Here is a 26,314-nt window from a genome sequence, read left to right on the forward strand (position 1 = left end):
ATTAGGCGATGGAAAAAAAGAGAAGCTGGCTCGGATCTGCCTGACACAATTACCAGTTGCTTTGGACATTACTAATTATAGTCATCTTTATTTTTGACCTCTGATTACAGACTCTCTGCACATTCAGTCTGAATTGCAAAGCTAACCCTTCTTTTCTAGTAGGCTTGGGAGGAACCTTATACCCTGCCCAAAAGCTACCGCCCACACTCATCTGAGCTGAGCACAAGAAATAAGATCAAAACATGGAAAGCATTTGCTTAAACATGCTCAATTTTATTTCCTTCTTTAGCAAGTGCCATAGATTAAGGGCAACAGTCCAGGTGAGTGTGTGATGTAAGCTCTTTTCCATGCATGTTAAGAGATGAGCTAACTGCTCTGCAAGGAAGCCTCATTTCTCACTGTCCTGACTAGCACCGTATCCTCAGGGCTCAGATGCTGAAAAGCAGATACTCAGTTCGGTAAGATTAAACATGCCCGCACAACTCCAGTGCACCATGCTGGGGGCTCACATCTCTGCAAGAGAAAGAAAAATGAATTTCAGGAACCAGGCCAGCACTATCTTGTAGAGAGGCATTGCAATACCAGTGTAAACTTCCCTAATATTGCTTACTCAATAAAACAAGGCATCACAGGAGGGCTATGCAAATCACTAAACTCTGAAGTACTACTATACTGTTGCCCCAAAGGGCCAGCTCTCTATCTCCACACACACAGACAAGCATGTGTGCAAAGTGATACAGCGGCACCGCAGGTGTGAAATTTCTGATGTAATCGGGTCAGAAGCTGCTTTTACGTTATTGTGGTGCTGCTTGCATAAAGGGTTAAGAAGCTGCAGGCCATATCCTCAATTCCGTACCCTGTTCTATACCTGATAGGATCTGCAACCAAACCACCAGTTTTATTGCCTGCCTACAGGCAGTAGGAAATTTCAGTCTTCTATAAGCACAATTTGAAACACCAGTGCCTCCAGCAAGGGGAAAATGAGATGATAATTGAACTGAACAGCCCAGGAGGGAGAGGAAATACAAGTCTTTGTTAGCTGTAGGATTAGCACATCCCTAGACCATCATGGCAGGAAACATGAGGTAGCTTACGCAGTCTAAGTGGGACGTCTATCTTTCACTCTACTGCACATAAACATTAAAAGTTACTTTAGCAGTAAACAATTATTTGTGACAACTCTCTACTTTATCCTATCTCCTCATGCCCGAATTAAAATTGCCTGGTTACATCGCTCCTATAGACAACAGGTTTCAAGGAGAAGGCATACTGCTACAAACACCTGCAGTTCTCCCCAATCTTCTCAGCAAATCCCAACTTTAAAAAAAAAAAAAAAATCTTAAAAAAGATATAGAACAATAAACTTCTACAGAAGCAAATCCTAGCAGATCTGTACGAGCATCACCAGAAACATGAAGGGAATCTGAAGGAATCCATGCTGTCTAACACAACCAACCCTACTTAAGACTTGAGACTTCAGTAGCATGGAAACAGTCACTAGAATTTTACCTGTTAATTTGATGCTGAAGAAAAAGCAGCTATTCCCCAGCTATTTCGGAATATTACGTAGCCTAATGCAGTGGCAAGTTTGGAAACCCACTTAAGGGGAAAGCTGAGCCTGATTTCTTTGGAGCTTGTTTCTTTGCTGGAGTGCAACGTTATTTCTTGTATCACCCTGGCTATCTGTATTTAAATAGTTACTGTTATCTTTTATGGAAATTACCAAAAGTGGGCCCTACTAAGAATCAGTTTCTGTTTTTTAATGAGCTCCAGTTTACTGATACAAGAAGCTGGCCTGCATTTCAAGAAGAAACACCTTCAACGCTAACATACAACAATGGGGTGATAGCTAAAGGGAACTAAGTGAGACTGTATTTTACCAAAAACAAAGTTGAACCTTACCTCAGCATCTCTTTACAATCCTGCTGAAACAATTCTTTTACGGCTGAATTAACAGCTACTTGAGTGAGGTTTTTACTAACAGCCCGTTCCCTTATCATATCGCATCCCATGCGGAGCATGGCATCGAGTTTCAAAAGTGAGATCTCGCCCAAGAGCCATACCTGCCAGGGAGGCACAGGGTGCCATATGAATGCATTCAAAGACCACAATCCACTCCACGCGAAAAAAGCGTGTTTTAAAACCCCGTGCCCAGATTCTGTGGCAGAGAGACCTTAGGATTCTATAAATAACAAGTAATTTTGTACAGTATTTATATTTAAGTTGGTTTTGACAGAGCAGCAAAACCACAACCGCCAAAGCTATTTAAGTCTCTGCAACACAATATGAGATTGTGTGGTGATCCCGCCATCCAGCCCTGAAAGGTGAATCAATACTAATTTCAGCTCGTGGTACACTGAGCGATACTTTGGGAGCTTAGGAGGTCCATTTGGAAAACAGCAACTAGTCTGTAACAAGAAACTTCAGCTCCACGAGGCCTCAAGACACACGGCGCGGGGTCTGGCAGCCCCGGGAGGGCTGCGGGTCGGGTCAGGCTACGCTCCATCACGTCCAGAGAGCGCTGCCTCTCCGGTCAGGCTAAGCCTGGTGCTTTGTCAGAGCTTCAGTGTGATTAACTTTATGCTCTTTCACTGTGAAAAACATTCAATAACCTACTGATTTCTGCAGCGGATTTAGTGTGTCATAGCAGTTGGGTTCAGAAAGACATAAAGACATGTTTATAAAAATACCTTTGGTGCCATTATTGGAAGGGTAAATACCTCCCAGACCTTCCGTGCTTAATATTAGCAACTGGTAATGTACAACCACCCTGCACAAGCTTCATCCCTGTTGGATTTTGAGAGTCTTCAACTGGGTCCAGCTAATGAGTCAAAAAAATTACACTGCAGTAAAGCAACAAGAAACGCTGTAAACCATCTTTCAACTAATAAACAACCACCTATAATGTTGCAAACGCAGAACGGACTTTGTACATATGATCCATGTTTATTAATATTATTTTGCAGTATAAGAAGCATCTAGTACTAAGCTTTGTGGCAGCCTAGTTAAAAACCATAGCTTTGTAATTGCTATCTAATATCACATGAGCTAAAAAATACTTATGCCTAGGAAAGTACGTGTCTGAGACTCTGCAATAACAAAAAAAAAAAAGGGGCAGACTGGTGGCCCCACAGACCTTTTTATTTTCTCTACTCTAATCTGAAAACTCATGGTGGGGGGTGTGTGGGAGGAAAATAAAAAGAGGAAGAAGAGGAGATGGGGTGCTGTTCGGCAGAAATAGCCACGAGTTGTGGGAGGGGGTTGAGAGGAGTTGAACACTGCAGCCATTGACTGTAGGACCTCAGCAAACATCTGCTCCCCACAAGGAGCACTCTCCCACAACGCCCTGCATGACTTCACAAGGAGATTTCCAATCTGAGCTTGGACTTCATTTATTTTAGCACGTGTTTTGGGGAAACTTCCCTTTCCTTTCTAACCTATTTACAAATTTACACAACAAAATCAATTTGCTTCCTTCCCCAAACAAACAAACAAATTTTGCCTTTTTTCTCCTCTGTGTACTCATGGACTCTACTCTGAAGCTCAGCAAATAAACTCTCAGCTACATCTACTTCTAAACTGCTGGTTTCTGTAGAAGAATGACAGATGGAAGCTATCTCTCCTGCTTCATTTTTGGCAACTCTGCAGTCAGGAAAGTCTGAATACACTAAATGTGCCATCATTCTTCGTTAACCTGAAAACCAGCTACGTATCTATTGCAAAGAGTGCAAAACATGAAGTTGTCTCAAACAAATCTTGGAAAAGGCATTTGACTTGGGAAAACCCGCTTCATTAAAATGTGTTGAGAGTTCCTCCGCAGAAGGCTCCTACAGTCTATATGACTTTAAACAATACCATTTCCATGTCTATCTTGATATTACACACAAGCCCTAGGTACAAAACACCCGTAACGGCTTGATTGCTGCTATTTGATAAAAAAACACCACTATATATAGCAGTCACAATGTTAAATTATGAAACTGAACCCACTCATATGGAAATTTTGAAAGATGCCCCTCACAGAAGACATTTTCAACAGGGATTCAAATCACTTATAGACGAGAATTTAAAAATATATATAGAAAATACTTCAATACTTCAAGCACAGTCAAGTTAATTTGCCATTTGTTGGCAGTGGACAGAGCAGGTGAAGAGCTGAGCTGGTTTTCTGGCAGCCATACGAATCTATACTTTTAGGGAGATCACTTGAAACTATAATACACCAGTAATTTATCATGATAAAACGTACCAACCTTCAAAGCCACAAGAACCTTATAGCTCAGACTTTATAAATGAGAGGACTTTTCCATCCAGGAAAGTTAATTCAAATCAAGGTGAAGGTTGGAAACTCACACACAGTATTAACTCCCTACACGGTTTTACTTTGGAATAAGACTGTCCACTTGCAAAGTGGATTTAGCTAATTAGAAGCCATACTGACAATAAAGGGAAATATTTAAGGATAATTCTCATCTATATGGGAAGCTGTTTCTCAGATAAAGTCCAGCTTTGTCAAACAGAGGTAGATGACAAACTCCAAGGAGATTTGTCTTGTAGTCATTCTCCCTACAATCCAGCGGCCTGTTCTCAAAATTGTTTGCATGTATTTCTTTTTTCCCAGTTGCTAGGAGTGGTTTTATTTTGTCATTTTTATTTCTTTAAAGGACACTCCTGTGGCACTATAAGGAATCAGGAAAGCAGAGGAACTAAACCTGTTCAACAACATAAACCCAACATTTTCCATTGTAAAGCAGAAATTCCTGTTTTGTGCTCTCCTGTTAAGAATCGGGTCTGCATTTGCAAAACAACCCAACAAAGAAGTGCCAGCTCCACTGAAATACTTTGTCATTCAGAAACCCAGTGGGAAGGGAAGTCAACTGTAGACCTAGTAGCAAAGCTCTAGGCTTACATTTACACAATAGCCTAAACAAAGCCTAACCTAGCACCAAAGAGGCATCTAGTTTTTACATAGGAGTTTGCAGAATGTTTCTTTTGCCCCTTTAATGTCAAAACTGCCACCTCTGTGTCTCTGAAATGACTGTGCGATGGTTTTTCTTTTTACACAGCCAGAAATTCATGGCACAAATGGGTAAGAAAGAGGTGGGTTTTCAGAGCAAGTGACACTTGACATCAGTCACGTGAAAAGCTAATGCAGAACAGACACAAGAACATGTCAATATTGGCGGAGGACCTACCTGGATGACGGCAGCTCAATTCTTGATGTCACCCTGAGTGGCATTAAAGGACAAACAGACTAACCGTGATCCCGAAGCCACATAATATTCCTATAATCAGCTTGAAACGCACCAGCAGTCAACAGGCAGCAGATAGTAAACAGTCTGGCAAAGCTGTCCAAGCAATAATCAGGTTACTGTGAAAGAAGTCACCAATTTTCACAGCAAACGACCCAGCATAACCAATCTCACCATCCCTAACAAGCTCTCCAGAAGGGACAGTATGAATGCTTACAGTTGCTTTCAACATTTCAAACCAAGAAACCACTCCCTCATATTCTTAATTGCCTCCCACAGCAAAATAAACGGGGATTTGGAGTCTCCATAAATTCTTACTAGTAGAGAAATCATCCCATTAATTTTCTAACATTAAGTCTACCAGGCTTATTTTATAAAATTACTAGCCAAACTGGAGTCCAATAATGAGATTATCTATTTGGAAATAATATTTTGCTTGGAGGAAAAAAAGAAACACCGTTTTCATCTATAATATCATAAATCACTTTATTTACAGAGTACAGCTTGGGGACTCAGGGCCAATCTAGTGATAGGATTTCTCTTCTGTTTGCACCATGTCAACATCTGCTCTCTTCATGTGAAAACAAAAAGCTGCCCGAGGACATTATAGCACTTTCACACCCTGAACCACCCATATCCCAAAGAGTCTGCCTAGTTCAGTTAGTTATAAGCACGCTACATTTTGCATTTCCTACTATTTTAGTATTGAAAGTGTTTAGCTGAATATATGACAACACTGACTGGTAGAGTAGCTCTTGTTTGACTTTAAACAAATATAAAACACTTCTTTATTTGAAAAGCTGAAGTCAAATGCTCCAAGGCTTCTTTCAGAAAGCAATCACGCGGCAAAACGATGGGCATACAAGGTGAACACCAGTAAATACAGTCAAAAGTACACCCTCCTCTCCCTAGACATGTTCCTACTGTTCAATTATACTGTGGTAGACATGGTTTGTTAAAGGATTTTCACACGCCTAAGGAGCCAAGTCTGGCAGTGATTTTTTTTTAAAATTTAAATAAACATTTTACTCCTATATATACATAGTGCTTTTAAAGAGAAGATCTGATTGTGCTGAATTACTGTATCAAGAAACAATCATCTCCAAGGTAAAAGGTAACAGCCAAGCATGAGAAAAATCACAACAGGAAGAAGAGAAATTATATTCCAGACATAAGAGCGAATGACACTGCTTTCAAAGCATGCTAGGGGCTATGCAGAGCCCACTTATTGCAGATAAGAATTCAGATTGAATTTTGGAGGTCTAATCTGAAATACAGAGAGTCATAATATTCCTGCGGGTAAACAGCTCCAGAGAGCATCGGTGTTACAGGAGGAGGCTTCTTCTACCAAATTACCATCACTCTTACTTGAACTCGCATCTTCTGGTTGTGTATTAACACAACAATCTTGTATTATCTTAGCCTCAGTCTATCATTTTACCTCCACAGAAGCACAGGCCAGAAAGGGAGTTCCAGAGTTCAAGCTCATTCTCTTGCTGGATCATAGAAATCACAGCGTAACCATATCATGCAAAAGGTCACCCACTGGGAACTGATGCAAAACAAGGAAACCAAGCAAGGAAACAAAACAAACAAGGAAAATCCTTAAACAAAGAAGGAAAATCTTTGAAATCATCAGTCCATCCACTTAAGTGCTGATAATTCATGATGATCTTGATTCTTATAGCTAGTTCTAAATTTTCAACAAAGTATGTGTCTTTTTATTCAAAAAATACGACCTACATTTGAATTTCTACATTAGGAGCACAGATGTACACAACGCTTTGCATGTTAAATATGTGGCTTTATAGTGCCTTAAATTTCACACGTGCCCACCATTTCAATGGTAAATCTGTTCTGACATTGCTTATTGTTACAGGGTCTAAAAAATACGGAGACACAGAGCGCGCCTAACATGGGAGCTCTGATAGCAAACAGGCTATCTACAGAGAGGCTCAACAGACAGAGAAGGAAAAAAGAGGCCGATCAGTCGTCAGTCAGACTCTTCTTAATCAGGTTGAAACGCTTTGCTGCGGAGAGGGGGGTTCAGAATCTCCAATCCACATTCCCATCGCTCACGCTGCTTTCTTAATTAGCAGCAAGTGGACAACAGCTGTCAGTAGCCTGGAGGCCAGAAAGTTATCAGCAAAAAGGGGCACGTGTTAAGGAGAGAGACGTGGGGGCAGCCACAGAACCGGCCTGTTAAATGCATGAGTGGCCAATACACGCAAGAGATCCGGCCGCAGCCAAAATGGCATACTAACACACGGCCTCGTACACTGACACTAAGAGAATGCTCTTCCTGCCGGCTTTAGTCTGGCTGTTTTAACATATGACTAATTGGAATTCAATTTTTTTTTTTTCTATTTTTTTTTACTATTCCCATAACAGGAAAATTTAAACTGAGAATAGAAGGAAATGGGAAGGCCATCCTAATGTCTTGATGGAAATACATGAGGGTCAATTCAAAGGCACAGTGTAATAAAGTCTTCAAGACTGTTCCTGAGGTTTTAAGCATAAAAGTTGAAGCACAGGAGAAAGGGGTAGAAAAGATGTTTTACTTAAACAGCAGAGAGAAACTTTAGCAAAAGATATAAACTTAATCAGAGACAACTAGAAGCCATAACCTCAAATAGCACGAAAGGAAAAAACCTCTACTCAGTCATTATTATTTGTGTATTAAAACCTATGGGCCCAAGTCATTGGTTATGACCTTATTGTGCCACACACTAGACCAATGTGGATCAAAAAGAAATGTCTGTCCTAAAGAGGTGATACCCTCCCTGGTCAAGCCATGTGCTTATCTGCCAACACAACTCCCCGACTCTCTGGATGATCATGAGTCTCTGGAAGATCAAGAAATAAAATAATAGCTTCCCTGTTGGACATACTATTTACTGTCATTTGTGGCAATTGTAAGCAATAAAATGTATTATTAAAATTTCCCACTGCCCATTTGTTAACGAAAAATTGCCATCACCCTAACTTCAACTTCTTCCACAAAGCCAGGCTTCTTTCAAATTTGGCTTTAACCTACCCAGCAAGCACAGATTTGGAGCAATTTTCTGAGGCCTGTCTGGCAGGCTGCAGTTCTGCTGGTTCTAAATATACACCAGCTCTCTGAGCTGGAACCTACACAAGGGAAGCTGGGCTGAAGATGGAAGCGTTTCCCCAAGCTGCCAGTAGACTTGCAACACATTTAAAAGCCCTCATCAAATTAAGTGCTTAATTACAACTCAGACTTTGAGACTCTGGAAATTAGGATAATCTTCTGGGAAACTTATTAGTCTTCTGCAAAAGAAATTGCAACATACAAGCCAAAAAAAGCACAGAGCTTGGAGGGTGTTAGCCCATTAAATCACACCTTGTACTAGATTCCTCACCCTAATTCCCAGAGAATATGAGGCGAGATCCGCAGCTTAATTTCAGATTCTTGAGCCTCCGTGAAAGATTAGGATCAACATAACCAGGAGGCTAAATCATGAACATAGTATCATGTAAAAAATTGAGAAATGTTTGCTGAGAAGAGTTGATGGAAAGCTAGCTGTGCATGGACCTTCTCACACTTGACTTGGTGAATGTACTAGAGGCAGGGCCACAAAGGGCACTGCTTGGAGAAGGTCTCAAGATAGCCATTCACACAGCCACCTAAATTTTGCCAGCAAATCATGGCCTTGCTGGCCCGCTCCGTTCCTCTAGGTGGCATGCTCTATGCACACAATGTTACCTGCATCTTCCCACAAATGGAGAGATGCCACCACTACACAGCACTACATCTTCCACTCTCACTACCTAACGCCTTGAAAACACGAACTAACAACCCACTCACAGGGTATACAGCTCCGGTGATAAACTGAAAAGCCCACAGAAGCTTACGGAGAAGTAGACATCATCTGACCAAAGTAGCAAGTTAAATCATACCAGTAAATGAAACAAGGACACTATTCTCACCTCACTACAGACAGCACTTTCTATCACCACCCATCATGAAGTCAAAAGTACAGAATAAATGCTTGCACAACGCTCTAAAAATGTAAAGCTCTAGATAAACACTAAGCATTACACATTTTCCTTTTTGATTCATGAAATTATTGCATCAAGGGAAACTGAATCTTCTTCTCAAAATAAGGCAGAACATCCCACATTTCCCATTGCTACCACCCTCATGAGCCATGGCCTGAGAATGGCAAGAGAAGCTCTACTGCTTGGGCAAGATGTGTATGTATGTTCCTCTGCTGTGACATATGTACACATTTGATTTGTATACATTTGATATACAAATGTATACATTTGCTGGCACATCCCTATACATCTCCAGGACGACCCCGCTGAATCAAAACCGTGTGGCACAGGCTCTTAGACAGGATGCATGACAAGCAACATGAGTGTATGCATCAAAAAAATTGTGAACTAAGAGAAACAAAGGGCAGTGAGAGGTGACAAAGAAATTGTATCCTCGTATCAAAGACAAGAAGGAACAATACAAAAATGAAAAGCAATTCTAGCGCAGAGCTCAAATGTACAACGAAGGAAGTAACTGAACTTGGGTTGGAAGCATCTCAGAAGCTGAGCTAGGAAACTAGCTGGGTTCACTTGTACAATGCATCAGCTATAAGTGAAAGGGTTTTCCCCTTCAGCGGCTTAACCCTGCATACTCAGCTTCCAGACAGGTTCATGTTTGGCACACAGTACTTCTTGCTTACTCTTTTTTTTGTGAGCCAAAGGTCAGCAGTTCTGCTACAGCCAGCCATACCCAGGAAGAGCCCACCGGAGCCCAGCGTCTCCTCTGCTGCTCACAGCTGGCACGGCTCTGATGCGTGTGGACCAAAATAGTAAGTTCTTTTTCCAGAAAATGTCAACTACAGAAATTCACTGAAATGTCCGTTAATTCAAACCAAACTTTTTGGTGGAAATCTATGTATCGGTCTCGACAAAAGTCAGCTCTGTGATTAAAACCAGAGACAGACTGTAACAAAAAAGCCCCAACTTACCTGATTAGGAAACTCAGGACAGGGAGAGGACTGCATTTCAAGTGCGTGCCCTGTCTAATACAGGCCTTGGTAGAAACCCAGTCTAAGTAACACTGGTGCTACAATGCTAGGAAATGCTAAAAGCCATGGAGCCAGATGAGATGCCTACTCACAGAGACAGAAACTACAACATCAACTCAACATGGCATAAATGAAACAAATTTGTACCCTGGAGCAAGAGTCTGGGGAGTGTCCAGACAACCCTTTACAAATATTAACTAGCCTGAGGTTAAATACCTCTCTGTAAACTATCCTGCAGACTTTGATTCCATAAGAACCAGAAACTCTTTCCAATATAAAATTCCAAGCAAGTGAAAGTACGAAAGCAGTTCTTGATACAGCTTAACCACACTTTGGTGCTGATCATTTAAGCTCGCGCTGCTTCCTACTGATATTAAAGTTTTCACAAGATTTTTCATATGGCTTACTCATAATGAACAGCTGCTCTGGCAACTGCTGGAGTCAGCATGTACTTCCTGCCTTGAAAAAAAGTCATCAATATATCTCAGTACAGAAAATCATACTCTCTTTAAAACAATTCATGATAGGGTTTAGATATCAACTGGCTACATGCCACCGACACTCCCTTAAACAATGGTTACACCCTCTATACAGCTAAAAATGAAATAGCTGAAAGGGAAGACGTTTTATACAAGTTCCCAGGGTAAAACACATCTGAGAAGCACTGGTCTGGGACCGACATTGTTCTACTAAAAGAATAAATATCTGAGTCCAAATCATATTTCCTTCACCACCTTCCCAGACTCACACAAGAAGAAAATCCATCTGAGCTTTCCTTTTACACTTCTGGTGCTCTGTAACAGAACAAAATCCCAGCATTTTATAAAACTGTTGAATAAATTAGAAGTGCTGGAGATTATGATTTAACCTTTTGTTAACGTCGCTTGTAGCGCCAGTGAGACCGTTTTGCCAGCTAAGGAGAGGTCTGAAACTCTTTCAATGTTGACTTTACGCTGAGTACAAATGTTGAGTGATCTGCCTGTACAGTGAGTCCTCAACCAGAGATCTCGCATAGCAATGCTGCTTACAATGCCACCACAGTGAGACAGGGTGTCAAGACAAACATCATTGTTTTAATTGCATCTGTTGATTAACCAGCCCAAGAACAGCCTTGTTTCAATCACAGGCTTTATAAGACAGTACTGAAATGTTACTGTAAGTGTTGAGATGGATGAGTCAACAGATAAAATACAAAAGCATTTGTAAGGAGGCTCTCACTGGAGTAATTTGATAAGCTGCTCAGCTACACAAAATTATGGTCTTTATTGACATAGCTTGCTCATATAGTTCTTAACTTGGTTTTATGTTTCAGTCTTGTTTTTTGCAAGCTTTCCAGTCAAAGCTGGGCAAACACACATGTGCTGTTAACTTTGCAAAGGTGAAAGATGGGTAAAGATGCGTAACCAATCTGAAAATTGTTTAAAAAGTTGTATTACATACTAATCCTTCTCACTTGGGGAGTTTACAATGGCTCTCCTCCGCATTTTGGAAGCTTTCCTTGACCTTGTGGAGTGAAAGACCTTTCAAACCAACAGGAGGCTATAACACTGGGGCCTCAGGGCTCAGACCAACACTGAAGCACTGGCTGCACACCACAGGCAAGCCTCTCCTTCCATTCTCACTCAGCTGAAATGATTTCTGCGATGCCACGTAAGGTCAGTAGATTCAGGTTACTGAAAGAATGACATTTTAAACCTGATACCTCTCTCATCCAAAACCGTCTGCAATTCATCTTTTGACGCTGAGATTATTCATTCCGGCAGAATTATCCACTAATCAGTTTTTATCTCCAAACTAGGTCCTCATGCTTGCAGCTAGTCAAGAGCTCAGGCTGGCAGAGGTTTTGGTTCCCTCCGCTCTCACCGGAGGCCACGGTAACACAGAACAGTCTCAAAAATACATTTGATTGCAACTCCATGACAAAAGGCAGGTCTGCACTAAGGAAACTGGCACCAATTTACCTGCCGACACCTCACATAGCCAAGGTACAGAGGCACAAAGCCAGGCTTCAAGTTCTGAATCCCCTTTACTGGGCTGGGCCTTAGTTCTTTACATCTTCCTGCACAGAGAACCGCTGTGTGTGGTTCTTCCCCACCATGATTTTATAAAGTAGGATAAAAACAAAGCAAAACCAGAAGGCACAACAGGAGAAGGACCCCAGTATTTCCCCCAAAATACACACAAGCAGAAAGTGGTCAGCACTGACTTTCGGCTCTTAAGCACACTTGCTCACTAGCCTGGCTGCTATTCTGTTCAATACTTGTCACAGTCAAGTGTGAAACTCAAGAGGAGCATGTGGTCAAGTGAGTCAATACCCCAGGTTCTGCAAGTCCTTCTCCCCTACTTATTACAGCTCATCCCTTCGCTACAGCCCTGCCCTGTTCCAGCAAAGCATTTCGTATTGACAGCTCATTTGCTACAAAAGCAGTCAGTTCCATTCACTTGCCCATACTATGTACCAGCATGAAATTCAGTTACATCTCCATCCCTCAGAGCAGTTCTGCAGGGGCTTCAAAATAAGATGCGTCCTTCATTTGCAATTATCATGCAAAAAACCAAAAATCCAGGCAAGTAAGTTGCCTCCTGCATTTCACCCAGAATACAAGGCAATTACTGCAAAACCTGCAGTTTGCATCAGTAAACACAGCAACGTAATAAATTTTGGTTTATCTAGTTTTCAATTTTAAGGACTATGTAAAAACAAAACCAAACAAAACTCAGCTGGATTTCTCCTGACAAGCAAATTGTTGAACTGGCCAAAAATCATTTTTTACCCACTGCAAAAGAGAAATTCTGGAGATTCTTCAGCTGGTATGATTCAGGATAAAGGGCATTTTACAGCTGTACCACTGAGAATATTTTGAGACAGAGAGATGTTTTTAATTCCCTCTGGTTCATTTAATAAAATCTAAACATCATAGCTTAAAATAATCCTGACAGACAAAGCAGGCCAGACCTTATCCAATGCAGTATAACGATGTACTGCATCAAAACTATTCTATATCCTCTCCTGGGGAAAATAGCAGGGATGGAGAAAAAGAAACCATTTACACAGAAGAGCAGCAATCTCCCTACCCAGACCCATTTGTTTTACTCTGCAAGTATTGACAGATGAGTAATGAAAACTCTGCTGCAGACATCGGCTCTTCTTCAAGGCAGCAGCAGTTAATAAACCACAACCACAGCTGCAAAAATATTAAGGAATTTAACTAAATGACTCCTTCAAGGGCACAGGATTGCAGGAGGAGCCAGTTTTTGTGCTTTGTTATCATCCCAAAGGTTAAGATCATAGTGTGCAGCATCAACACAAACCAGTGTTACTTTTCTGCACATGAGAGCTTTGAATAACAATTTCATTAAATGTATACTACTAATATTTCTAGCATGATTTTTTTCCCCATTATGTTAACATTTGAAACTTAGCATACTAGGTTGCCAAAGCTTTTAGATGTGAAGTACCTCATCTGAGAAGTCTTAAATGACAAAAACAAATGAAAATAATAGTAATAATAAAACCCACACCCTGTTAGCTCTCCCCACAGGACAAGCCACAGCACTGGTAACGTTGCCGAGAATGGTGTTTTGCATGAGTTATCAACTTTGGATGCCAGACTCGGATCGGGGCCTCGATCAACATTCATGTTAACAGCACATGCACGCTAGGAATGATTTCAGAAACAGTTATGCTTTCACTTGATGCGGGAATTTTTTTTGCATATTGCCAGTGGAGCTCCAACAGCCTGGATGACCAATGGCTGTAACCTTAGATGGTATTATTTATACCAGCCCTAAGTACTTACAGAACTTGAGAAGTATCAAAACAATGACATAAGCAATCAACAACCTTCCAACATTGTTTTTGTTGTTACTATTACACACCTTGTTGCCAGAGACTCTCAGGATTTATAGATAAACTGATCTGCCCAGCTGTCAGAAATAATCCCTCAGATGTTTCCTTAGTTTTCCCTTCTTTATCATGTTAACTTCAGCCAGAACAAAAAGTGTAAAATACGCATGCGGGTGTTACCTGAACACGGTAACTGTGATCAACTGCCAGGTTAAGTACTTTTGCCTTGCACTGCTGCACATAATAAAAAGCCACAACGATCCTGACAACCCTAGGCAATGACACGAGTTACACCAATGTCTGGTCCAAACGATGGTTTTGATCCCTTGGACCTTGGCGCTCCCCAGGCTGCCAGCCAAATGGAAGCTCGGAGCAGTTCTCCTGTGTATCACTTGCGGTATACCTGATGTCCCCAGGGAGCCCTAGAAGTATTACAGTGAAATGTACACCTCAGATTTGAGGTCTAATGAACAAGGCTGTAATTCAGGATAAAACCTAAGAGTAAGAGCTGCCAATGCATATTTAAAGAATTTATACAAGTGCTTTCACCCGAGACAGACAGGAGCAAAACCATCTTTGTTTAAAGTCTACCTGGAAATATACACGGACAGTAATGAGAACCAAATTCTCTCTTTACACGGTTTTAAAGGATTCATTTGCCCTGCCATTTTTACCATGATATTTTGGCTTTTAACAGCAACTCACCCTTCACTGCCCTCAGTTGGCTCCTCTGAGCTGTCCTTAGAAGACACAGGTATTTGATTTTTTTCCAAATGATTTTCCTTTGCCTTGGCATTCCCCGTTCCAGGCCAAGCAGCTCACAATTCAAGTAGTCTTTGTTCTCGCAGCAAAGGAAAACTTTTTTTTTAATCAGTGTTTTTACCTCTCAGCCTGATGCCAAATCATCAGCTGATGGAACACGGTACTTCGCATCTCCCTGGGCTGAGCAGTTCAAGGGAAAGCAAAGAAATTCAACTTTAAAAGGTCTAGTGTCTGTTTCATCTTTGGGAACTAACAGCAAATTAGATAATAATGTTGCCAGCTCACAGACCCGCCACCAGCAGCAGGGTTAATACTAAGTGAGCTCTTGCAGGCATCCCCTTTGTGGTACGTAGGTTCTTTCGTTAGTTCTCTCAGCAGTGACTTGCATGTGAGATGGGATTTTTTCCAGAGGCAAGAGGTCTTCTCCTAACCCTGGTTTCCTCCCCGGAGAGTCATGCAGTCCGAGGGGTGAACACCATGGCCAAACAGCACGTTTGCTTTAGCGCTGCGAGAAACAGGCGTGCCAAAGCAAGGGTGGCAGTGAAGACATGCCTTCCCCAGCTCTGCCTCAACCAAAGATGCAGCAAGCAGTTGGCTAAATCAATGCATTCAGCTTTGCATAACTATAGCATCAAGCAGTATCCAAAATCTCTTTGAACAGCTTCCCAACAGGACAGAAATCTGCCCGGGGCTGGGATTCATCTCCCCCAAACTTAGCTGGGTAAATGCTAGGCATTATGGTCTACGCTAGTCACCGTCACCACAGGCTTTTCCTATAGTCCCTGGTGAAAGATGGGCATTTCCAAACCAGTATAACCACTATTAAAGCCTTTTGACAACTGCTGGAATCCATGAGGGACTAGAAATCATTAGAAAAAAAGATTATACATAAATAAAAAATATTTTAGACTTTGCATACACAAAATATCTATTTCAGTATAGGTGCAATTTTGAGCCATCTTCACAAAATTGACTAATTCTGAGCAAGGGTATTCTCAAATCACCATAAATCCCTCTTTCATGTATTTATCTTACCTTCATAAATTTAGAGGCAAAAGCTTAAATGACACAATCAGTTTTTAATTAATACAAGTGTGCTGGTGCAAGAAGTTTAGTGGAAAAATGAGGAGACGTTTCTAGGCAATAAAGAATTTATACTGTTTGTTCTTAGACCTTGCCTATACATGAAGGTTGCATCAATTAATCCAGCTGAGGTTAAACTAGAGTAGCTCACTGCACAATTTTCTCATATTTTTTCAAAATAGTCAGATTTATTTCATGCCTGTGAATTTTACAGTGCAAGATAAATTAATATGAGACAAGTTCAGACTGACAAAATGCTTATGCAACTGAATGAACATAAGATCACAACCTTAGTTAAATCATCAAACAGCAAACTACATCATCCAGGCCTTATTTAAAAAAATAAAGTCTTTTTCTATGAGCAGCAAAACTAATGAAACTCTATGTATTCTTCTTCCAAAACAAGAAATCTAGCTTCCTCGCGTCTCCCTTGGCACCCCTCCTAACAAGAAGCACCATGTGTGTTAGTGATTCTGAAATGACGTGTGTACCAGTTGACATCGGATGGCCAAACGGAGTATGGGACAGCTACATTTTCCCTTTTGCCATAATGAAGGCACTATTCGTTGCCTCTTCGTTCTACCCAGTCTTCTACAGAAAATGTGCAGAAATTTAAATAAATTTCTAATATCGACCCCTCTGCAAAGTTTGAGTGAAATTGGCCAAGAGGTCCAAGAGTTCTAACAGAAGACGGATAAGCCATCACGATTTCCTTATGAAAAGATGCTACAGACTAAGTAAGAGAGGTACAGACATAAGAAGCAAGCTTACCTTTGAGCAGACACGCCAAGTTACGCATCAAGACTCAGTGGTTCTTCTTTAAAGGGATACTGTACACCTGATTATCACAAAATTGGCCATATTTGAGAGAGCCAGCTCACTGTAAACAACGTACTTTAAATACCATTTCTTATATTCATTAGAATGTTTTAACAGGGTGGTTCTACAACTTTCCGAAGTGTCTCTCCTGTAAACTACAACAGACCAGACCAACAGAGCAGGAGACAGAAGTGCCACTATTTCCAGTGACAAAGAGCAAACAGAAAAACTAAGCTGAAAACAGAGGAACTCCCCACTTCAGTTTCTGTCAGTTATGTTCTCCTAGCTATTGCTCATAAAGACACGAGATTTTTTTTAAAGTCATGTGACTTTCAGATGCATAATGGTTTTTGGGTACTGCAAATACAATAGTAGCCCCAGAGAAGCAATTCCAAGCAGTAAAAGAGTAAACTCAACCCCTGCACCACTCTTACCATGCTCCATCAAAAATCTGGCATCAGACTTAACATATGATTTCGTATGACCTTTGCAAGGATATTTATATAGACAAACCACCTCCTGCACAAACCAGTGCTCTACATTTTCTGTAAGTCCATGTAAATTCATAGATGAGCTCTAACTAAACCTGTTGGTAGACCTCCCTATTTCCTCAAACTTATTATTCTCATATATAATTCAGTTTAACGCGGCTTCTAATTAGAAAAGCAGAAAACATACACTTAAAAAAATTAAGATGAAAAAAATATATCCAGATAGGGATATTTAATTTCTTTGTCTATGAAAGCTGCAGCACAGATCACTCCCAACAATGAAATGCAAGGTTGCATTGTTAAGCAAAGAGTGGATGGTTCCCATCCATGCTTTATCTCCCCATACTCCAACTGACAAACTTAAGTTAATATAGTTAGAGCACAAAATGAAAGGATAATATATCACGCAAGGAAAACTGTGTTTTAAACAGTATCGTCCTGCTAACCGAAGCCCACCGTCAGATGGATTCCCTGAGCACTGCTATCTAGAATTGGTTGGAATGTACTAATACAACCAAAACTAAAATATTGATTTCCCTGGGTGCCCTTTATCGGTTCGTAAAGGAAACTTTGTAAATATGGAATTAATTCCTGAGGCTATTTTACCACCTCTTGGGCAGTATGGACAGGACAGATTGGTAGACTGAGAAGCACAATAAAAACATCAAAAGGTAGAGGATAAAACAATGCATGCCGTACATTGTGAACACGCTCCTTTTGCTCCCATTTTAATTATTAAAGACTACCTGAAAACTACAGTTTAACAGATATAGAACTACATATTCAGTCTCTTAGTAAAATTCTAACAAGGTTTAATCAACCACCCAAGTTGCGGCATCTCCTTACTCCAACTTTACCAGCTATGGGTAACTATTCTTTGATTTTAACCTTTACTGATTTTTTCCTTTCTTTCCAGAAGCCTAAAAAGAAAATTCTCATCTATTTTCTTTCAAAACCCAAGATTTTTGTACATGTGAGCAATGAAATTAAAAATCTTGTTTAGAATATAAATGGGACTGGTTCAGTGAATATGTTAAGTACGCAACAAAGGGCATCCCCACATGAAGCCTTCAGCGAGAAAGAATGAGAGCATGAGAGTGCAAGCAAGCTTTAACCTTTCTCCCTCAGCAGAATAATGAATTAATGTTTCCTTAGAGGAACTGATAGCCATACCAAGATGTTAACTTGAATCACAAAATGCACAGTATTTTCATGACACCGGAAAAGCTCTACACGAAGCAGCAGAGACCGTGACGCAGGTAAAGTAAGATAATGCAAAACATGCATTTGCTTAATTCAAAGAGCCTCAGCCCCATGATTAAGAAATCTCTTCTTCGGGTGCTAGCCATGCTCAATCAACCCTCTCAGTGGTACAAAAGGGGAACGAAAAAAATGAAAGAAGCCTGAAACCAAAATGCTAGCCAAGGCTTAGAATCTCCGTACAGCTCTTGTCAATTCTCAAATCTTTTAGATTACTTTCCTAAATATGATAAAGTAGAAAGCAAGTGTAGGAGAACCAATTCTCCCAAATACCGTCAATATCGTATCTCCCACAACACTAAGTAAGTGAACGCTCTGATACAGACCATCTTTTTCTTATACTTGTTTCTATTAACGTCTTCCTTGCTCTCAACATGAAAACATTATCTTACAAACTCCAGAGAAGGTTAGCTATGGTAGCAACTAAAACAGTAAACAGATTTAACATCAAGAGACTGTTTCAAAGCTGAAGAGCTTTAACTGAAATATGCAACGCAAATAAAAGTAGACCAATAATCTGGTCCATCAGCTTTCTCAGGTTGCTTCACAGAATATGTGGGGACATCATTTCTTTCTCACATAGGTGAAATTGTTTCCTCTATCAGCATCAATGTCATGTACCACAAGAAGAGATCGGAAATGTATTTTTGAGAGTGGATGTTATGGGTCAGGTAATGTAGCTGTAAATTTGTCAGGCTGCAGTAACATGAATAGCAGAACTGCAGAACATTCCTTCGGCAGCACGTCCCAACCTGCAGGATTCCTGCAGCTTTTCTGGATTGCTGAAATTCATCTTCTTCTCTTTGCCTTGGAACAGACTCCCGTGAAAGCTGCCGGGAGCCTCCTCCTTATCCGCTTTCCCTTTTTGTCATCCATCTGCCTTTTCCTATCTACTTCAATTGTGTGCAACTTAACCCACCGTTCCCTCCTCTTCTAACATCCAGGGCTTACGTGTCCTCTCGCTCCTTTTCTGGTCTTTCCAACCATTCCATCAACATCTCCACTTGTGATGCCCCTTTTTCCTTCTCTGGCCACCTTTTTATACACCTTGGAATTGTGGGGCTGCAAATTCAAACTTGCAAAGGTGAATAAATCCAGTTTTCCTCCAACCAGCTCTCCCTTTTCCTCTAATCTCTACTAAAGCACTGAGAATGACACGCTGTTCTCTATTACCATCCCCTCATCCCATTATGGTCTCCAATATTTCTCAGCTGTACACCATGAAAGCCTAGCTTTGGTTATCTAGACAAAACTGACAAATAACAAAGCTAATATTCTTGCAATAGCTATGTGATTTTAATACTCCTTCCATACTGCTTCCATGACAATGGCTGAATCATACAGTTTGCTAACGTTAATAAAGAAAAAAAGACAGATGTAACACCACAGCAGAATTTCCCAAATATTCAGGCACTTACAGAACAATAAATTCTCAATTGTTTTCAGAGAGAAAAGCCTGTTCTGTCACAAATTTGAGAAGCTGAAGGATCCCTCTCCACGCACAGGTTTTTCTCCAGGTAATGTGAAGTCTCCACAGGAAGAATACAGACTGGAAGGATTCATTTCACTGCTAAGCAACAGTACACAGAGGTCAATAGCTTTGCAAACCGGCAAAAGACCCCAAAGCTCCAGATCTCTAGTTTCAGCAGCAAAATGTTGGGATGATTTGCCTTGGAAAATGGAACAAGTTATATCCTCTACATGTATCCAAACTGCAAAATGATGGGTGTGGTGAGGAGCAGGAGAGAGGAAGGAGGCTATTACATCACCTTAACCTGTAGCTCTGACATGTAATTTGTTGTTTTTAGTGTACTACATCATTTCTGGAGTTTTACCTGGCACAAAGACAGGAGATGCTCTCTATCATCTTACCTTTGCTGGGGTACAAGGATTTCCAAATTAGATGCTATGATAACTAACAATTCCAGCTGTCACCTCTCAGTAGCCCAACTGAGAACTGTGTAGACATCTCCTGTAATACACATAATGATTAAGTGCTTGAATTAAATCTGATTAGCCATCAAATGCCTCTGCCAGGGAAAGGTATAACATCTCTGGTTTCTTTAAAATAAAGTCTAGAAAGTTTACACTTCACGTTCCTCCACTTGTCCACTTGCAGTTAAGATGCTGTAAGCTTCGGAATCGAACGCTTTCCTTTCAAAGGATTTGTAAGTCAATGGCAAAGCTCACTTTGCCAATTCTACCCACAGGCTTTCAACTTTGGAATAAATAAGGAGTTAACGTATATTTTTTAAAAAAGACCCACACCTTTGCATCAGAGCCTTTCTAACATAGCACAGAGGCACTTACAGATAGAGTTATAAGAATATCGGCTGAGGTATCAACTGCAATTCAAAACTTCCAAAAAGATGAACAATACCCCAAGGAAACCTTAAAAAGCAGTTAGAGAAATACTCCCTTCCCTAGGAACAGATACCAGGTTTCTTCCACTCATGCAATACATTGCAACAAGTAAAGCCATGCTGATAGATTACAGGTCCCTTACAAATAGGAAATGTTCTCTGCAAGTGAAGCAATGGACCTGGATGAGGGACATTTGTGTTACGATCTTGACTGACAGCGAACTTCCGCTCATCTCTCTGTTTGCCAGGAGGTTAGCAAGAGCCAGTAAGAGTTACCACCACGTAAAAATCACACCGATAGATATATTTAGTCATTGCGGTTCAAGGAAAACGATTGCTTGCACTGAAAATAAATTTAGCAATTGTTTCCAGTTTCTGCTTTTTCACTGACCGAGGCACAACGCAGCTGCTTCACATTCCAGTAGACTTCAGCTGTCTTTTTTCTCCACTCCTTGTCCACTTCCTTCTTACAACTGCTATGACCATCTCAATCTTGCAGCAGTTATCCCACAGGCTACATTTCTGAACACTCCAATCTTGAAGCTATGCAACAGAACACCTGTCAAGCCTATGCCGACTTACAAAAAATGCAAAATTCTGCTCTTTGTGCCATTTTGTAGGAAACACTAAATAGTGATCATCTTGTACCTGTACTTTGCCTCTACGCAAAACTAGGCTGAATTGTTGATGCTTTTTAAACAAGTTACAATAAAACACACATGCAATGCCACTATCCGAGGGGCATACAGTAGGAAATGCAGTAGGTGCTAAAAACCCAAGTAAGGAAGAATTGGAACTGAATTGCCTTTAAGGGTTGTGAAGTGAGTCTTTAGAAGAGTTTAATTTTCAGATTCCAGGACAAGACATTTCACAGAGAATTTTTACTTCGTTTGAAAACCACCAGTAGAGCAGCACTTACACTGGTCAACTGCAAAACTTCTAACTTGAAAGCCCTCACTTACACTGAAGAACATGGTACAGTGGTGAATGCACAACTGAACCGAGAAAGAGATCTGCCTAGTAACTCACCTAAGCATACCTTAAACGAAGAGAAACTGCAGACAACTGTACAGGTGTAAAAAATATGCAGGATAATTTCCACAGAATGATCCAAGAGATGACTGTTCAAAATGTATCTTCCCCAAAAGTAAGACCCCCGGGAAACTTCACATTAATACAAAAACATTCACAGATGCACAGTTCAGAATCGTGTAAATTGGCGTGGAAGACTCTGAACAAACATTAAGTTCCTACAAAGATGGGAATAATCTGGCCTCCTGAATTCTTTCTTGTATTTTGCCATTTTCCTTAAGAACGGAGTTCTGCTGGGATTGCCCCTAGATGTTTATACCACCAATACTAAAGGATGAGACTTCAGAGATGAATTTGCTTATCAGGCAAATGCTTATGAGCAAAAGGTGAAGACAACAGCATTTTCAATCTGCTGGGAATAAATACATCCAGCTGAGTCCTGAGCAGAATAGAGATAACTGACTGCACTCCAGGTAGCTAACGCTTGAAACAGTTATCTCAAACAACCTTTAGCAGACAGCTATTGAAAAGTAAGCTTACATGGGATATGAAAACCCTGCAAGAAATTACAAGATTAAGACTGAAAACATCAAGTAGAAGAAACCTTCAAAGTATGGCACCCATATGTTCTTTGGTTTTAATAAAGGGCGTTCTTGAATGGACCTGCTTCATGGAAGAGCTTTTGTTTTAGACCTGATGGTGTCTAACTGCCCCCTTATTCTCACTGAATGATGCAGAATAGTTCAACTCCCTGAAGCACGTAATCCATCAGGTAAATAAATACCGGAATTCATGTATTGCCATGGTAACAGGAAACCCAAGGAGAATCTGTGACCTTCTCCACTCTTTCTTGGCATCCCTATTTTGGATTTTAGATCAAAACTCTAAGACTAACTAGGGTGGGAGCAAATATCTCCTGAAAGCGAAGACAAAAAGTCACAGTTCTACAGTAACGAAATACCAACACTAGATGCCATTCCTTCTCTTCAAGTCAATGGGGATTCTGCTTCCAAAAAGTATTTGGAAGTCTCCTGGCTGGAGCCTAACGAAACAGGCAGTCTAATACTAGTGAAAACAAAATATACCGTCTTATTCTACATTACCAGATGGCTCCCCTTCACTCCAAAGCAGTGCTCTGAATCGCTCTACAGTGACCCTTCTGTTGATTAAACAACAGTACAGAGAGGCTCCAGGGGGAGCCTTGCCCGCTCTTCTTGGTGGCCAGGATGGTAGCTGTTATCTCTAATCGTTTATTATTGGTTTTTATTAAGTGCCGACAAGGTGTTTCATTTAAGGACCCAGGGAGCAGATGTATGTAAGACCTCTAGGGATCTAACCCTATAAGGTAACACTTCTTTTCCCAGCAGCCTGACTAGATGAACATGAGAATTAAACCAAAGCCCAAGCCAATTCCGAAGTGTCAAGATGGCTTGTTATCTGGCAACAGCCTATTTTATTTACAACATAATGGGGTTTGCTTCTATTTCCGTTCCCATAAGAAAAAAACAAATTCAAATGTACACAAATACGCAGACCTTAGACCTCATAGTGTTTGTTTCATGACTCTGTATCCTTTGTTCTGCTACTGTATACATTTTGACAAATACTATCCCAGAATTACTGCAGTATTACAGACTGTGTTTATTCGGTGACGCTATTAACCAAACTGTTTGTGTCAATCAGAAGTTCAAACACTCAGAAACGGTGATCAAGACTGTACTGCACTGAAACAGCTGGCTTCCAGCCCTCCTCCCCTCCCCTTCCCCATCTCTTCTCCTCCAGTTTATATTTGGACTGGATTTAATTTTTTTTTTTTAAATACCCTTCTTAAAGAAATGAAAGCACGAGCAGTTGAAAGAGGACAGTTTCCCAGATTTACAGTTTCTCTTGTTCAGCAAATCATCACTACGATACACACCCACTAGACAGAATGTCTCCACATCAAGGCTTCACCCATTGCATCTTCAAAACTGTACATTTACAGCACTGACCTGGGGATGGATCCTGCATGATGTCTTGAGTTCTTCAATGGGAGTTCAGTGTGTTGCAAGGTCGGGTCTCTAGGTTGCGCAGCGTATGATTTTTGTATGGTATTTTTGGCCTTTCTGTTCTATTGTTTATGGAACCGCACTGCGTTTGTATGTGTCTACAGAGTCATCTTCCCGCATTTGAACTCTTCACGCTGCTTCGCTGGTGTGGAGTTATATTTACTATTCTCACAGGGTTATTTACTGCACGCGAATAAACAAAACGTGATCACTTATTTATACATCTGTAATTACTGTCTACAGCGCTATCAGCAGTTACTAAAATCCCAAGCCAAATTCACCTCTAGCATAAACAAGTGGCAATTATTTTAGAGCTGGCCCCAGGTCTATATATGCTGCTAACACCTTCTTACTCAGTTACCCACTTCCCAGACAAACAGTTGCAGCGATATACCAGTAAGCATTGAAAAGACATAGCCAGAATCCCAAAGCAAAGCGTTATGTTGCGATTCTATGTAAGGGATCGTGCATCAGATTAACCTATGATATTTCTGGAATAACATTTGTCCCATGATGTGATGCACACTTGTTAGACAGTAACTTAGCGCTGAGAGCTGGAAACGTGCCTGCGTACTGCACTTAAAAGCCGGCTGCCAGGCAGCCAAGTCTGCTTATTCCTGGAGGCCGCTCCAGAACCCGTACCACAGGAGAACATATTCATACACAGTGCAGCGCAGAACAAACCAGGATCGAATGATCAAAACCAGAAAGCACTGCTACCAACTTTACTCCTTTGAAACAGGAATCTCTCCTAAATCGGTGGCTGCTGTCCTGGAAAGCCTGAACGCTGTACTTCGCACATCCTGACTCAGGCTGCTACCCTACGTTCCCCAGTAGGAAACTGCCTAGCTATTCCTTACAATAAAAAATACAAAACAGCATTGATTTTTCTCTGCTAATTAAATGCAACATAATTAAACTAAATAACTTCACTGCTTGATTTGCAAAACACTAATTGAATCTTTAAACATACTACTCCCGCTACACAGAAAAACAGGGGCATTCAACCATCTAAAGTGACAACTGAGAACCAGACGTGACTCCAGAAGCACAGAGAGACAATATGATCCGTGCTTGAGCGTTTCCTTGCGAGAGCAGAAGAGATCTCAGCAGCCTCCCCCGGCTCTGGCTCTAGGCGAGCACCCCAAGCTGAGGGGAGAGCTTTGCAAGAGAGAGGAAAAAATGAGCAAGTTCCCTCTGACTTTTGCCCACGGACTCATCTTTTCTGATCTTGCACAAACACCAGAAGAGGAAAGTTGGAGAAGTTGCAATTAATCATTGCGTGTAGGCCCCAAAGCGTTGCAGCGCCCCGGCTTTGCTGATGCTTTGCTACATGGAAAGGACGGCAGGGGTGCGGGAAAATAAATAAAAAAAGGAAAAAAGGGGGGGGAAAAAAGGAAAAAGCGGAGGAGAAGACAAAAAGCCTGACCCAAACGGCGCCCGGGCAGCCCAGGACCAGCCCCTGGCAGCGCGGCGGCGGGGGCGCCGGGCAGAGCATCCCCCCGCCGCTCCCCGGGCCCGGCCCCAGCCCCAGCCCCGGCCCCGGCCCGGGCCGCGGCCCCGCGCCGCCCTGACAGGAACCTCCCGCCGGCCCGGGGCGCCGAAACCCGCCGGGCGCGGGGGGCCTTGCCCGCCTCCCCCAGCCCCGCCGGGCCGCGCCAGGCCCGCGGCCGGCAGCTCCGGCGGGCCGCGGCGGCGGCGGGGCGGCGCTGAGGGGAGGGCGGCGAGCGCGGCGGCCCCGGCGGGCTCCCCCCGGGCCTCCCGCGGCGCCCGGCCCGCTCACCTGCTTTCTCGATCTTGCCGGACATGTCGGAGCCGGGCTCGGCGCTCAGGCCCGGCCGCGCAGGTAGCCGGCTGAGCGGCCGCGGCGCGGGGCTGCCAGCCGCCGCCGCCTCCCGCCTGCTGCCTGCCGGCCGGCCGGCCGCGATCCGGGAGAGGCGCTACGGCGGCGGCCTGTGGAGCTCGGCGGCGGCGGCGGCGGCGCAGGCAGCGCCCGCCCCCCGCCCGCTCCGCCGGGCCGCGAGGGGAAGAGGCGGCCCGGGGGCTCCCGCCGCACACGCACACGCGCCGCCCCGGGCCGCAGCGCCGCCTGCCGGCCGCGCCGGGGAACCGCCGCCACGGCCCGCCGGGCGGGGCCGGCAGCGGGGCGGGCAGGGCCGCGGGCAGCGCCCCGCGTAGCGCCCCGCGTGTCTCCGGGCGTGCCGGGGGCTCTGGCACCGGGCAGCGGCGGCGCCTCAGGGGGTCCTGTCAGGGACCGGCGGCGCTTCAGGGGCGGCGGCGCTGGGGACAGGCGGTGCCCTCGGCCG

At 42.5% G+C, this 26,314-nt stretch overlaps 1 protein-coding gene across 7 annotated transcripts in view; it reads right to left on the reverse strand.

Moving 5' to 3' along the window:
- The window catches only part of RAPGEF1 (Rap guanine nucleotide exchange factor 1), a 90,469-nt gene extending 64,591 nt beyond the window's left edge, over positions 1-25,878 (reverse strand). For 6 of the 7 annotated variants that reach the window (XM_076355456.1, XM_076355455.1, XM_076355454.1 and 3 more), the window contains exon 1: positions 25,792-25,878. In XM_076355456.1, the coding sequence (XP_076211571.1) occupies positions 25,792-25,816 (25 nt within the window). In that variant the 5' untranslated portion in view covers positions 25,817-25,878. Of the gene's footprint in view, positions 1-23,951; positions 24,192-25,791 lie in introns of all 7 variants that reach the window. The other variant, XM_076355452.1, reaches the window with a different exon arrangement.
- Between the last annotated feature and the right edge of the window lie 436 nt (positions 25,879-26,314).

The sequence above is a fragment of the Aptenodytes patagonicus genome, chromosome 18, assembly GCF_965638725.1.
Source record: "Aptenodytes patagonicus chromosome 18, bAptPat1.pri.cur, whole genome shotgun sequence".
NCBI classification, from domain to species: Eukaryota; Metazoa; Chordata; class Aves; order Sphenisciformes; family Spheniscidae; genus Aptenodytes; species Aptenodytes patagonicus.